A 13,451-nucleotide genomic window follows, 5' to 3' on the forward strand; every position below is an offset into this window, starting at 1 on the left:
AAAAACGATGTAAATTGATTATTTGACTAATTATCAAATACTTTGATTTTCCAAATTTTTTTCGAAATTAATTTTTTCATGTGAAAATTCAAATTGTTTAATTTCATTTTTGAAATTTTGAATTTTTTTTGGAATTTTGAGTTGATCAATTCAGCAGAATTGATAATGCTATTGCTTTAGGGCATACCACAAGGTGATGAATAAAAGGTGAACATTAACAAATTATTTTAAATCACAAATATCATCCTCATCAACTTTAATTCTAAAAAGAACTGTACTGAATTATGAAAATGCATGATTTACATTATTAAAATCTTTGAATGAAAATAGTACAAGATAAGTTTTTATTCATTTTTAATTAGATTTAAACGAAAAACTACTCCATATTAAAATTTAAGTCGAGAAATCGTATTTTGTTCTTATTTGTTAGCATTTTGTAGACATTCTAATCTTGAATTAATTTGTTACATGATATTATTAACAAATTTAACTGAAAAAATATGTTAATATGGAATAAACCATGATTATATAAGCTATCAATGCTATATATACATATGTAAAAGATTCATATTAACTCAATTAACAAAAATGATAGATTTTCATAAAGGTTCAATCTAGGTTCGTCCGAAAATTTTGATTTTTATATAGAAGACATAGTTTCATATACATAATTAAATTTTCAAACAAATTTGATCATACCATTTATTAAGCAGGATAGTATATTAATTACTATCAGTATAAAAATATAAAAATGATTATATTTAATTATTGCATAATTTAGTCAAAGAGTTATAAGCCTCAAGTGATTGTTATCACCTTCAATGCACGTATACTTTATTGATTCATAGATATTTAATCTATGTTTGACATGTTGTTGTCGTCATTCGTTTTGTTCCCATTCTTCCTAAGTTAGAATTAGAGAATACACCATCCACATCATCTAATTTGGTCCTCAGCGATAGATTGGTTCATTTTGGAGGAGTCCCATCAGACAGTTTTCGAGCACCAAATATCAAATTTTAATGTATACAAATCTTTAGTGATTTATCTCTTTTATGATGAGTAAAAGGTTTCTGCTCATCAACATTTGATTTCCGACATATATGATTTCTAATTGCAATTATTTACTTTCTTTTTATAATCTAACTCTGTGACTCATACCATAAATTAATTATTGGAAAGTGTCAATATGTTTGGCACAACGCATGGCGGAAGATACCAAACCATGCAGGGAATATGATACGTTTAAGATCTCCAAACTTTTTTTCCAAAAATTTTCTATCGTTGCCCTACCTCTTTAACCGTGTTTACCAAAGACAAAAACATTGAATTAAATCACATATCTAAATGTTTGATTTTTTTTGCCTAAAATCAATCCGCCAAAATCGACGGTTTTTCGATGCTCAGTTTCCGAAAAAGCATGGACTCAAGAGTTCCGAACAGACCTTCATATTCATTCTTCGACGCGCCAATCCCAAAAGTCAACAAAGAGATGTTCCCTATTGATCCAGCCATTATCGGACGCTCCATACCTCGCCCATCTCGTCCAATTGGCCAGATCTCTCATAGGTATGCTAATAAACCTATTAAAACGATACAACCCGAACGACACGAACCCGTGTTTTGTTGTCAACCATTTACTGTTTGAATAAACTAATATATAGTACTATATATACTCATCTAATCAATCGTTATCGCATATAATTGTTACATTCTCCAGCTATTATTTTATCGTTATTTTCTTTTTATTCGATAATAGGATTTTGAACAAAAATATTTCTTGATATGAATTAAAGGCGAATTTGTGCACTACATTTAAACTTTATTTTTAATAACAAGTATTTTTATCAAAAGCTTTTCATCAGGACAAATGATTGTGAATAAATATAAACGTGACATAACGATACACTCAATTTTTTTATTTGAATCATTTTCTAATATCGCCCTTTGTTAGAAGCATGCTCTTATGGAGACAAAAATAATGCTATTTATTCATACAATTATCATTTCTTTCATTGGTATTTTTTTCAAAATGTTTTATTATTTGTTTTGGCCTCTCTCGGATATCAGACAAGGATAATTCAGGATAAAAAGCAAAGTTCTGGTATAGATATATGATGCTTTTTACAATGATAATTTCTTCATATCATTCATGAGGCTCCAAGTGTTTTAAGTCAATTCTATCAAACTCCACAGGCAGTTCTTAACTTTGATGTTATTTAATTAAAAATTATTTCATGAATTTCAATTTTCGACTTCGGTAAGAGAAAACTACATGACCATCGAGTTTTGTATTGAAGTGCATTCCCATATTCAGTTTCATATCATCATTCGAGTATTTAGACTCATGTAAGGTTTCCGGTCAGATCTTGTTGAATAAAAATTTTTGGTCTATTGATCAGAAAAAAACGGATAATTATAATGCATGTTCAATTAATAATACATTTCAATCGATTAATCTCTGCAACTGGGATCGGCGCTTTAGCTAGTCAAACCGTCGGATTCAATACAAATGAGCACCCCTGCATACATCTTCAAGTTTATCATTGTTGGCAATTCTGCTGTTGGCAAGAGCTGCATGCTGCTCAGATTCGACGAAGACCGCTTTCAGCCAATTCACGATGTTACTGTAGGTGTGACTTTCTCAATCAAAATGGTTTCGATTGAGGGACAAGATGTCAAAGTCCAGGTCTGGGATACAGCCGGACAAGAAATTTTCAGATCGATTACAAGATCTTACTATAGAGATAGTGCTTGCGCTATAATCGTATACGATATTACAGACCAAAGTTCATTCGCTAAAGTCGAGGACTGGATTCGTGATGTAAGAAATCTTGCACCACCGGACTGCTTACTTGCTTTAGTTGGTAATAAATTAGATTTAGCAGCTCAACGTGCTGTCCAGACATCTGAGGGACAAGAGTTAGCAGAAAAACACAATCTTTTATTCTTTGAAACTTCTGCTGCTACTGGAGAAAATGTACAGGAGCTTTTCAACGAATGCGTAACAAATGTTTATACAAAGGCCAAGGGCAATAACTCATCTGCTGCTGTTAGGAAAGTATCAATCGAAAATGAAAATCAAAAGCCCCAAAAAACATCCTGTTGCTAAATTTCTGTTCCAGTTTTTATATATCTTTTTTATTTATCTTTCCTCAAGTAAAAATTACTTATATTTAATTACTACAGATTTTCGCAAATCAACTCAACTCTTAACTCTTGCAAAATTTTGATTTCTTTTCTATATCTTTAAATTTCCAGACCAATTCAGATATAAATAATCAATGAATACAAATCCTGAACGAAAGCTTCTAGATCCTATAAAAAAAAGTTAAAATAAATTTGGAATAAAAATAAAATTTAACGCCTACGGAAAAGACAAGACATAAGTATATAACTACACAAAACACCAACACCATATGCTAAATATTTCGAAAACGATTTGTAAAAGTCTAGTTCTTTTTGTAATAATGTTAAATTATTCTTTGCTTTTTCATTTTGCTCGTTAATTTCTTCAATTTCACCATCTTTATCTGCAATCAACCGGTTGGCTGCCTTAAGATCGCCTTCAATAGACGGTAGTTTCATCATATAATCAGTTAAGAGATCATTAGCATCTGAATTTTGCTGATTGAGTCTGTGACATTCTAATTTCAGTTTCTCAATTTCCTCCCTGAGCTGAAACATTTCAGCGTTTTTTTCAGACTCCGACATCAATGGGTGGAGGGGTTTACTTTGAATTGTCGGAGTCTCAAGCGCTTTTGGGCACTCGGGTTCTTCAGCTTTTGGAGCTTCTGCTGCCTGCTTTGCTTCTAATTGCTTAATTTCATTTCCAAGTGGCTCTATTATCCTGGAAAGAGTGGCGATAGATCCCTTAAGAGAGTAGTATGAAGAAAGAATTCTAGAACATCTCTCGATCTCTGGTGTAAATAATTTGGATGCTTCGTCGCGCTTTACGAGAACGCAGAAGAGACGGAAAACACTTTGTCTAATATCAGAATCGTTTTCATTGTTCAATGAGTTCTTGAAGCGTTCAAATGAATTATCAAATGTAATTTTCTTGTGGATCGGTTCAATAGCTTTTGTAATAGTGGCGATTAATTCTGTCTTGATTTCTCCGATACTAGCAACGACACTTTGATCAGTATAAGAAGTTTGAATTTCCTGGACTGTTGTCTGATAAAATTCATAAAACATTCTAAGATTTTCAAGTGTGTTGTTCTGCTTTTCCGAGCTATGCTCGCATTTAAGCAAAACCTGATCAATATGGGTAATATAAGTGCTAACTTTATCGAAACTTGTTTTATCATTCTTAATACATAAAGTTAACTCGACACAGCATGTCCTGAATGTACGGAGATTTGCTGCAATATCTTTACAGTCTGATTGCCACAAATAATTCATTCACTAAATTGTCACTTTTTATATAAATTGATAAAAGTGAATCATGTAAAAATTACGATTATTTTCATACGTTAGTGGTGAATGATTGACATAGACGACCTGCTTGACAGGCTCCGCACAGATATTTACCAAGGCGATGTCCTTCCAGAAGACTGGTTTTCTGGCTTCGATCGTTTAAGAAGTGGAAGAATTTTTCCTAACGAATTCCAACGTTGCTTTACATTAATGAGAATTAAACTCTCTCCTGAAGAGTTTAACATGCTTGTCGATAGATATAGACAAGGTGATAAGGTGAATTATAAGGAGTTTTGCCATGAAATCGAAGATATTTTCACTAACAGAAATTTAGAAAAAGCTCCACTCGAAACAACAAGAAATTCACAAGAAATTGTCTCTCGTACAATTGGAAAATTGGATGTGAACACGTCAGTTGAGTTGGATAACTTAATGGCGAAGTTACACCATCAGATTAAAACAAAAGGAATTCATTTGAGAACAGCTTTCATGGATTTCGATAAACATAACAATGGACGTATTACACAATCTCAATTCATGCGTGCAAACCCATTCAGGGATCTTACCTCCCGCGAAATCCAAGTATTATATGATCGTTATTGCGACCCACAACTAAAAGACTTCAACTATCGTAAACTAAATACTGATCTTAACGATTATGCTAGCATGCAACCAACCATGGTTGAAAGGTCGTTGACTCGATCGTTATTACCTCACCAAGAAAAGTCACTGAAGATCAAGAACTTTGATACTCCTCAGGAGCTTATCATTCCAAAGTTCGCAGAGCATGTTAGAAAGGAGAGAATTTGCATCAAAGATTTCTTCCAAACACATGATACACTCAGAACTGGCAGAATTCCTGTTCAAAAGTTCACAGGAACAATCACTCTCTTTGGATATCCATTCACAACCAATGATCTCGACTACTTAGTCTCTCAGTACTCAATTGTTGTCAATTATACACACTACATTAAGTATCTTGAGTTCTGCAATGATGTAGAAGCTGAAGTCGAGACTCAACTTTTTCCAGTCAAGTCACGTGGCATTGACACTTCTTCTATTACTCCATCAAATCCAAAGGTCGACGCAATTGTTGACAGACTAAAATCTCAGACAGTTAGATACAGAATCAACTGTCTTCCAACACTCATGGACTTCGATAGAATCGGCCAGGGCTACGTAACTCCAGTTCAATTCCATCGTGCTTTAACAACATTAGGATTCAAGGTCACAAACGAAGAACGTGACGAACTTGTTAAAGTATACGAGAAAGACAACCGCGGCGTCGATATTTACAGATTCATTGAAGATATCGATCCATCACATACTCAAAAGAGAAGAGAATTCAAGCCTGTTGGCGTTACTAAGGAGTCCATCATTGATACATATGGAAAGGCCTCAAACGGAGACAAGTTTGTCACTCAAGATGTAGCAGACAAACTTTTGCACGAATCTAAGAAAGGTCTTATTCCAAAGATCAATGAGAAAGATAACATCGATGACTTACTCATTGAAATGCACAAATGGTGCTTGATTAATTCCGTTCTTTTTGCCGAATTCCTTGGTCAATTTGATACCCACAATAATGGAGAGATTACAGCTGAGCATTTCAGAACAGGTATCACTATTTCCGGCTACAAACTCACTGACAAAGAATTCCAAGTTCTCAAAGATTACTATGCTAGTGAAACAAAGAAGGATTACGTGAAATGGAGACAGTTCGATAAAGATGTCAAGGAGATGACAGTTCCTCTTGATCTTGAGAAGACTCCACAGTTCAATCCATTGACACAAGCCGAGTTAAGAAGCACAACAATGAGAGATATCAAGACATTAACACCAAAAGTCCAAGAAATTGTCAAAGAAATCTCGAAATTCGTAAGAAAGCGGAGATTAAGTCTCATCGAGCAATTTAAAGACTTCGACAAACTTAATCATAAGAAAGTCAATGCTTCTCACTTCACGAGAATCCTCCAGTTGATCGGCTGCTATCTTTCTAAGGATAGAATTGATGAATTATGCTCTTTCTACAATGATCCGTATACAAAATTCGTAGATTACGGAAAGTTCTGTGCAGATGTTGATGAAATGACAGGACAATTGTTCGGAGACAGCGCCTCAACAACAATTGTTTCTAATGGATTCCCACACTACACAGACAGAGAGTCCGAATACTTGGTCTCCATCAGAAGCGGCCCAGCTGAAATTCCAACTATGGACAAGATCATGGAGAAACTTCAAGCCCACGTTTTCAAGAGACGTGTAAGACTCTTGGAGTTCTTCCAGGGCTTCGATGGATTAAGAAGAGGCTTAGTTCCAAAGCAAAAGTTCCACACTGTTGTTAGCCAAGCCGAATTACCTCTCACAGCTGATGAAATCGATTTGTGCTTGGAAGAATACGCCGACCCGAAGAGCAATGATTTGTTCAATTACAGATCATTCTGCGCTAAAGTCAATGAAGTCTTCGGTCCAACAGAATTAAACAGAACACCTTTGACAGCTCCTGTTCCAGTCAGAATCAAACCAGAGCCATCAAAGACGATTCAGAATTTGACTCCTCAAGAGGAACAAACAGTCAATTCTATTTTGAGGAGAATGAAGTATGTCGTAACAACAAGAAGAATGAATATCCGAGACCAATTCGAAGATTACGACAGAAAACCATACAAGAATTACATTACAAAACAGCAATTCAGACAAAGTATTTCAAGATTGGGATTATCCACAAATAGAGATGAATTGGATATCCTCTGCAAGAAATATAAGAACACAGACTTAGATGAAGTTAACTACATCCAATTCTGCAAAGATATCGATCCGTGAACATTGAATTTTATTTAGTTATTTTTTATTCTATTATGTAAACAGAACCTTTTAACCTTTTCTGATTGATTTGTTTAAAAATACAGTAATTTTCAAAAATTTAGAATTTTGAATTAAAAATTATTAGTTATCCATTGATGAAAGTGTTTGAAACATAAATTAGGCTATGTATACATATGAATTTTGACTTAAAGGTTCGATTAGTAATTCCAATTTTATCTCTAAAATTAAAGGCAAACTATAACATGATTTATTGCTTACAGACATATTCCGCTTTATTTTAATTTAAAATCAACAGTTGTAAATGTTAAACATTTATTGTGGATTTGACAATAATGAATATAGATAATCTGCCCACAAAGGACAGGATAATGTAACTAAGTAACAAATTCCCAATGAAAGTGAAAAATATTCCCCAAATCTTTTGAAATAAGTGCAAACAACCGAGATAATATATAATATCTTTCAAACAACATCTATCATGTAATAAGGAATATAAACATCGAGAATTGCGACCATTTGAAATAGGCGTTATCAAAATTTGATTGAGAGAACCGCGATAAAATTTCTATCAAATTAAAATATTATTAACCTTAATTTTCGTCTATCGTGATTAAAATAGTCAGAATAATCATTTTATAACAATATTCATTCAGATATTTTTTTCTGAAAGGTTTGAATTTCAATCATTATTGAATTCTTAATGGCTATTTTGTTATTAATATTACTATTGTAAAATATTTTGTCTCAAAATGTAAAATAACGTTCAAAAATACCTTTACGTTCAAATTGTTCTCCTCATTTGAAATGTTCTACATATTACTATTGGATTGTAATTGCCAGAAAAATTGTTTGATAACTTGATTAAAATTTAGAAGATTAATGATCAATCCGCTTGAAAGGTTTGATGCTTTCTCATCAAACCGGCTGAACAAGCGTGATGTCGGAAGTGGATATCAATTATCTTCTAGTTATACGATAGGTCCAAAAACACATGCTTTATTCACTTTCTTTCATCTAATAAATCGGTCAGTTACAAGTGCTCCATGGCTTTTCTATCTTCACGTGTTCTTCATTGCGATTCAGTTATATGCCGCTACATTCGCCCCATATAATACAGGTGTTTGGAATGGAAAGTACCCAAAATTAGATACATTTTTCAAAATATGCACTATTATCATCCGATATATTCCTAAAGGCTCAAGTGATACAGCAGAATATGTAGTATTTGCAATTGCAGCAGTTCTTACAGTCATGAACTTTTCATTATTCATATCTATCATCTTAACACTCAAAGTACAAGAAAGTGCAAACATGAAGCTGAAAATTTTCTTCTTTTACAACTTTTTCTTTTATCCAATATTTCAAAGTTGTTTTATTTCTATTACCACGAAGAATTTATACGCAATTATAGTTAATCCATCCATCGGTGCATTCTTTTTATCTGCCGCCGCTCTGATCGTTTTATTATTACTCTTTTTCATGTCTGGCTTAACCGCTATTGCCACTGCGTCATCACCAGCACCAAATGTAGCAAATCCAATTTCGGTTTGGGCACCAAATTCATGGGATAGCGTTGTATTTTACTTCATGGTCACATTAGTTTTTGTTTGTGTTGAATACGAGAGCGCTCTTAAGGGCACAGCGCTTGCTGTTGTTCTCATTGTGAGATGCATCGGTTCAAGTATCCTTGGTTCCTACCATGTTGCACGAATTTATTATATTAATTACTTTGCATATCAATTCATTACATCCTGTTACATGACATTTAATATTTACATCATCATTTTGATCATTTCTGTCTTCCATCCAGGAATTGTGCCTTATTGGGCAGTTATTGTAGTTTTTGTTTTTCTTGTTTTTGCACTGTTTTTCATTTTCAAACTTTATACTCATATTCGTATCAAGAAGTTCATGAAAAACCTGAAGAACGCACAGAAACTTGATCCCACAGATACAAAATCAAGTAAACGAACAGACGACGAAGATGAACCATTACTTGACCAATTTTCAGATTTGAAACTTGGTAATAGCATGCAAGCATTGTTTGCAGTCCGTGCAGCATGTATCTTAGGTCTTGATTGTTTTGCGGATGGTAGTATTGTTAAATACGTATTACATAACTATCCAGATTTGCAATTCGAGATGTTATACATGAATTTTTTGATTCCAGATAATTTGAATTTCCTTAAACAATTGATTGACTCATTTTTATCACGTAATACACCAAAATTCCTTGAAGCAGCAATCTTATTCCAACTTGTTACATCAATACAAGAGTCATCAAATGAATTATCATCTGAGATCTCACATGAAATCTCAAAGAACTCATTGGCAGGTTTCAAATGCGAACAAATCTTATCTAAGTTCTGGGCCGGCTGTTATAAAGGTGATATTTCACAGATGTCACGTTCAACATTTATGTTACATCAGAATATTTACGAGTTGTCAGAGAACTGGCGACAATTAGTTATCCGATATCCATATTCGACACCAACACTGAAAGAATACATCAAGTTCTTGAATGGCATTGGTCGTCAGCACCGATTGGCAGAAACATTGATCAAAGTCCATCCAAAGTTGTCAGACAATGCATCATCAAACATCAACCAAACACAACAAGACAATGAGATCAACATGACATTATTACACATGTCTATTGAAGATGCAGTTGATCGACGTCCATTATCGAGTTTGTATCATGCTAAAATCCGATTGTATTTAGCAGTTATATTAGCCATCATTTTCATTATCGCTGCTATTGTTTTAGCATTTATTTTCATTTATATCAGTTCAGGCATGTCATCATATTTATATTATTCAGACACAACATTATCACTGATTTTCCATTCTCCAAATCTTTTTGAAAAGATCAAAAACAACGAAAGTGATTCACGTGAGATCTTCTTCAACCATGCTAAGACATTAGATACATCCATGACAATGTTGTTGACGAACACGCCATTTAAAGTTCTGAAGAGTAATTCAGAATTGGATACAAATTTGACTGTTCAAGTTATCAATTACAAACAATCAGAAAAAGTCGGAATTGTCAAATTTTTACGATTATATTCATATTTTGCACGTAGTATTCCATTTGTTGAAACTAACGATACTCTTGTTACATTGATGAAGAACAATACATTTGGCATTGGCTATGCAGTGTTTCTTGCAAGTGATGCCGAATTAGTTTCTATTCAAAGTATTATTAATTCACTTCGTAAATACATCAACATTTTCTATGGTGTTACATGGGGCATCATGATCTTGTTCATGGTTTCATTGATATATTTAGGTCTTCAGAATGTTCGTAATGAGTTAAAATACATCTTTAACTTATATTTGACCATTCCACGATCATTAATTACGGAATTCATGGATGGCAATGGTTCCAAAAAAGAAAATGCACACCGAGTTTTCTCATCAAACATCTTACAAACGAACACATTTGATGATGTTGATGATGCACAACAGAACCAAGAACAGAATGATTACAAAGCAGTTGACAATCTCAAACTGCTAGTTCATGATCAAACATCAAGTTCAACCGTTATTCCTAAACACTTTTCTCTTAAAGTTTGGTTGATCCTCGGTTGTATCACATTGTTGTTGATGATCAGTGCAACAGTTGAAGTTTTCCTTTTCACACAGTTTGTTAGCGAGATGATGTTATGTTTCAGGACACTTCAAATGACATCACAACGAACGACAGGATGTTCTATTGCATTGCAAGGTTTGTTGAGTAACTTCACCACATTCTCACGAGATTATTGTGTTGCACGCCTTCAATTGTCAAAAGATTTCAACAACAAACTTTTGTTTGCAGTTGACGAAAACATCTCTAAGAAGATGCTCACATCATCCGATTACTACTCTATTGTTCACGACCATCCATGTGAAGACGACGCTAACATGAGTTGTTGGCCATTCAATCACTTGTTCGATTATTACATGATATTAGCCAGCAAAGCATTCAATTCAACTATTTCAGATTCAGAAATGAATACATTAGTTAATCTTTACAACGACTATTTGTATCCTAAATCAGTTGACTTGCATGAGATTGGTTACGAATACATTGTCAACCAATTCAAACGAGAACAAATCATTATTTTGCTTATTTTCTTCATTATCATCATTGTTGTTATTTTCACAGGTTTTGTTTTCCTTCGACCTATCATCAAACAACTTGATTCCACTATCGAAGCAGTCAAACTCCCATTGAAGTTCATCCCTCCAATCAAAGTTCCGGATCTCCCGAAGATCATGTTGTATCTTCAAGGTGAAGCAGATTGGCAATATGAGAATTTCTTGAATCTCACAGAGACAGACAATTCTCGATTCGGCAACTACTTGAACATCCTTGAGTATCCACATGCTATTTTCGAAGAAGACAAGACACTTCTATTCGCTAATCCTCCATTCTATTCATTGATTGGTGCACCACGCGAAGCATGCATTGGTCTTAGCATGGAATCTATTTTCTCACGAGTTATCAACTTCAAGAATGACGACAAACACCCATTCCACGACATCCTTCGTTTCGCTGATGGTGCAGCTCAACAGACATGCACAAGCATCACTACATCATTCGAACGTCAAGGTCGTAAGATGAAGAACGTCGAAATCCACCTTACAAAGATCGAAAGCGAAGAGAACAAACACGTCTTCATCATGTCATTCGACGACTTGAGTTATCACGACCATCTTGAAGAGATCACACGATACGAGCGCCAGATTGCCGAGAACCTGAAACACATGGCTTTACCAGCACAGCTATTCAACGCTCTTAATGTCGATGGTATTTTAAAAGCACGTAGCTACGAGAATACAGCTATGTCTAGTTTCTCTATTGGATATGCAAGCATCAAAGACGAATACGACGGCGAGCTTGCTGATGGCTGTTCTCTTTTCATGAAGTCAGTTAAAGAAGTTTCAGGTGTTTTCCCTAACATCGTCAAAATCGTCCAAGAACCTCCACATTTCATTTTCTTCTTGATTCCCGAAGAAAACGAACAACTTGATGTTATTGCCATCCAGATGGTCCACTTCATGAACGCTGTCATCAACTCATTCAACTCCAGCACACAGAAGTTCAAGATCTCAGGCATCATGCTCGTTGGTCAGATCATGATCATCCCTATGAAGACTAAGTTACCAGTCATGGAGTGTTTTGGGAGTGGATATCGTGTTTTGATTCAGACTCGTATGAAGATCAAGAACTCAGGGAAGTTCTATGTTACAAAAGACACCGCTTCTCTTCTTACGGAACAGAAGACAGTCACATTTTCAGAAGAATGTGACTCAGACTTATATGTTGTCAACTCTCGACACATGGATGACTAATTTATTTTTTTTACATTTGAGTAGGGGTAATTTTAGCTAAAAGTGACACACCTGTAAAAAGTGACACGCCCGTGAAGGATGTGATTACCGATCGGTAATTTCGACAGTTTAGAATTTAAAATTTTTTATGGAACTGTTGCGAGTTTCATAAAGAATTTAAGGAATATAAGCAAAGATTTGAATCAAAATCTTAGACCTAAGCCGCTCGATTCGCTCGCGGCTTCCGCGAATTACAGATCAGCAAAGATTTGAATCAAAATCTTCAAACTAAGCCGATCGCTTCGCTCGCGGCTTTCTTTATTATTTTAAATTTGCATATTTCCATCAAAAGTTCATAAGGTAAAAAATTTTGTTTATATTATTGCAAAATAAAATCTTCATTATCAAAATAATATTAAATGATAATATAATATAATTTATAAACAACTATTATTTAATAAAGTTTAATTGCCAAGGTTCATCTAATTTTTTGATTTTTAATGTTTTATGAATTTTATTTATCATGTATATATCTAATGAAGATTATATATGTAGAAGATAAGTACCTTAATATGTACGTAAAAATTAATGAAATCTATTTTGAATGTAGAACCGAGCAATTTTCAAATTTTGTGCTTTTTTTGAATTTTCTCGATACCAGATAAGTTGTGTTGGCTAAATAATATATGGATACAATGTGTCTTATAGATGAATATATGCACAAAGTTTAAGAGGCCATTTTCTTTCAGAAACCGAGATTTGTGAATTTTTTCAAATTTTGTGCTTTTTTTGATATTGAAATTTCATTTCATTTTTTTGATGCATATCGATGCACCATGCGAACTTAAAGAAAGGCTATCTTATATAGATGCTATGACAGCTGT

The 13,451-nt window shown here is 34.0% G+C and overlaps 5 protein-coding genes across 5 annotated transcripts, besides 1 other annotated feature; 4 read left to right on the forward strand and 1 right to left on the reverse strand.

Moving 5' to 3' along the window:
• Positions 1-1,395: 1,395 nt before the first annotated feature.
• On the forward strand, positions 1,396-1,664 carry TVAGG3_0805930 (uncharacterized protein; the record flags this gene model as incomplete). Its single annotated transcript, XM_001299604.1, has 1 exon — positions 1,400-1,648. The coding sequence occupies one exon, from the start codon at positions 1,400-1,402 to the stop codon at positions 1,646-1,648; it is 249 nt and encodes an 82-aa protein (XP_001299605.1).
• An 848-nt stretch (positions 1,665-2,512) lies between these two features.
• TVAGG3_0805940 (GTPase protein) lies at positions 2,513-3,179 on the forward strand (the record flags this gene model as incomplete). Its single annotated transcript, XM_001299603.2, has 1 exon — positions 2,513-3,112. The coding sequence occupies one exon, from the start codon at positions 2,513-2,515 to the stop codon at positions 3,110-3,112; it is 600 nt and encodes a 199-aa protein (XP_001299604.1).
• Positions 3,180-3,360: 181 nt separating this feature from the next.
• Positions 3,361-4,404, reverse strand: TVAGG3_0805950 (uncharacterized protein; the record flags this gene model as incomplete). The annotated part of the gene is made up of 1 exon (XM_001299602.1): positions 3,361-4,404. The coding sequence occupies one exon, from the start codon at positions 4,402-4,404 to the stop codon at positions 3,361-3,363; it is 1,044 nt and encodes a 347-aa protein (XP_001299603.1).
• A 79-nt stretch (positions 4,405-4,483) lies between these two features.
• Positions 4,484-7,318, forward strand: TVAGG3_0805960 (EF-Hand calcium-binding domain-containing protein 6-related family; the record flags this gene model as incomplete). Its single annotated transcript, XM_001299601.1, has 1 exon — positions 4,486-7,242. One exon carries the CDS (start codon positions 4,486-4,488, stop codon positions 7,240-7,242), a length of 2,757 nt encoding a protein of 918 aa, XP_001299602.1.
• Positions 7,319-8,124: 806 nt separating this feature from the next.
• TVAGG3_0805970 (uncharacterized protein) lies at positions 8,125-12,588 on the forward strand (the record flags this gene model as incomplete). The annotated part of the gene is made up of 1 exon (XM_001299600.1): positions 8,125-12,588. The coding sequence occupies one exon, from the start codon at positions 8,125-8,127 to the stop codon at positions 12,586-12,588; it is 4,464 nt and encodes a 1,487-aa protein (XP_001299601.1).
• An 18-nt stretch (positions 12,589-12,606) lies between these two features.
• Positions 12,607-13,451: part of a mobile genetic element that runs on past the window's edge.

The sequence above is a fragment of the Trichomonas vaginalis genome, chromosome VI, assembly GCF_026262505.1.
Source record: "Trichomonas vaginalis G3 chromosome VI, whole genome shotgun sequence".
NCBI classification, from domain to species: Eukaryota; Parabasalia; order Trichomonadida; family Trichomonadidae; genus Trichomonas; species Trichomonas vaginalis.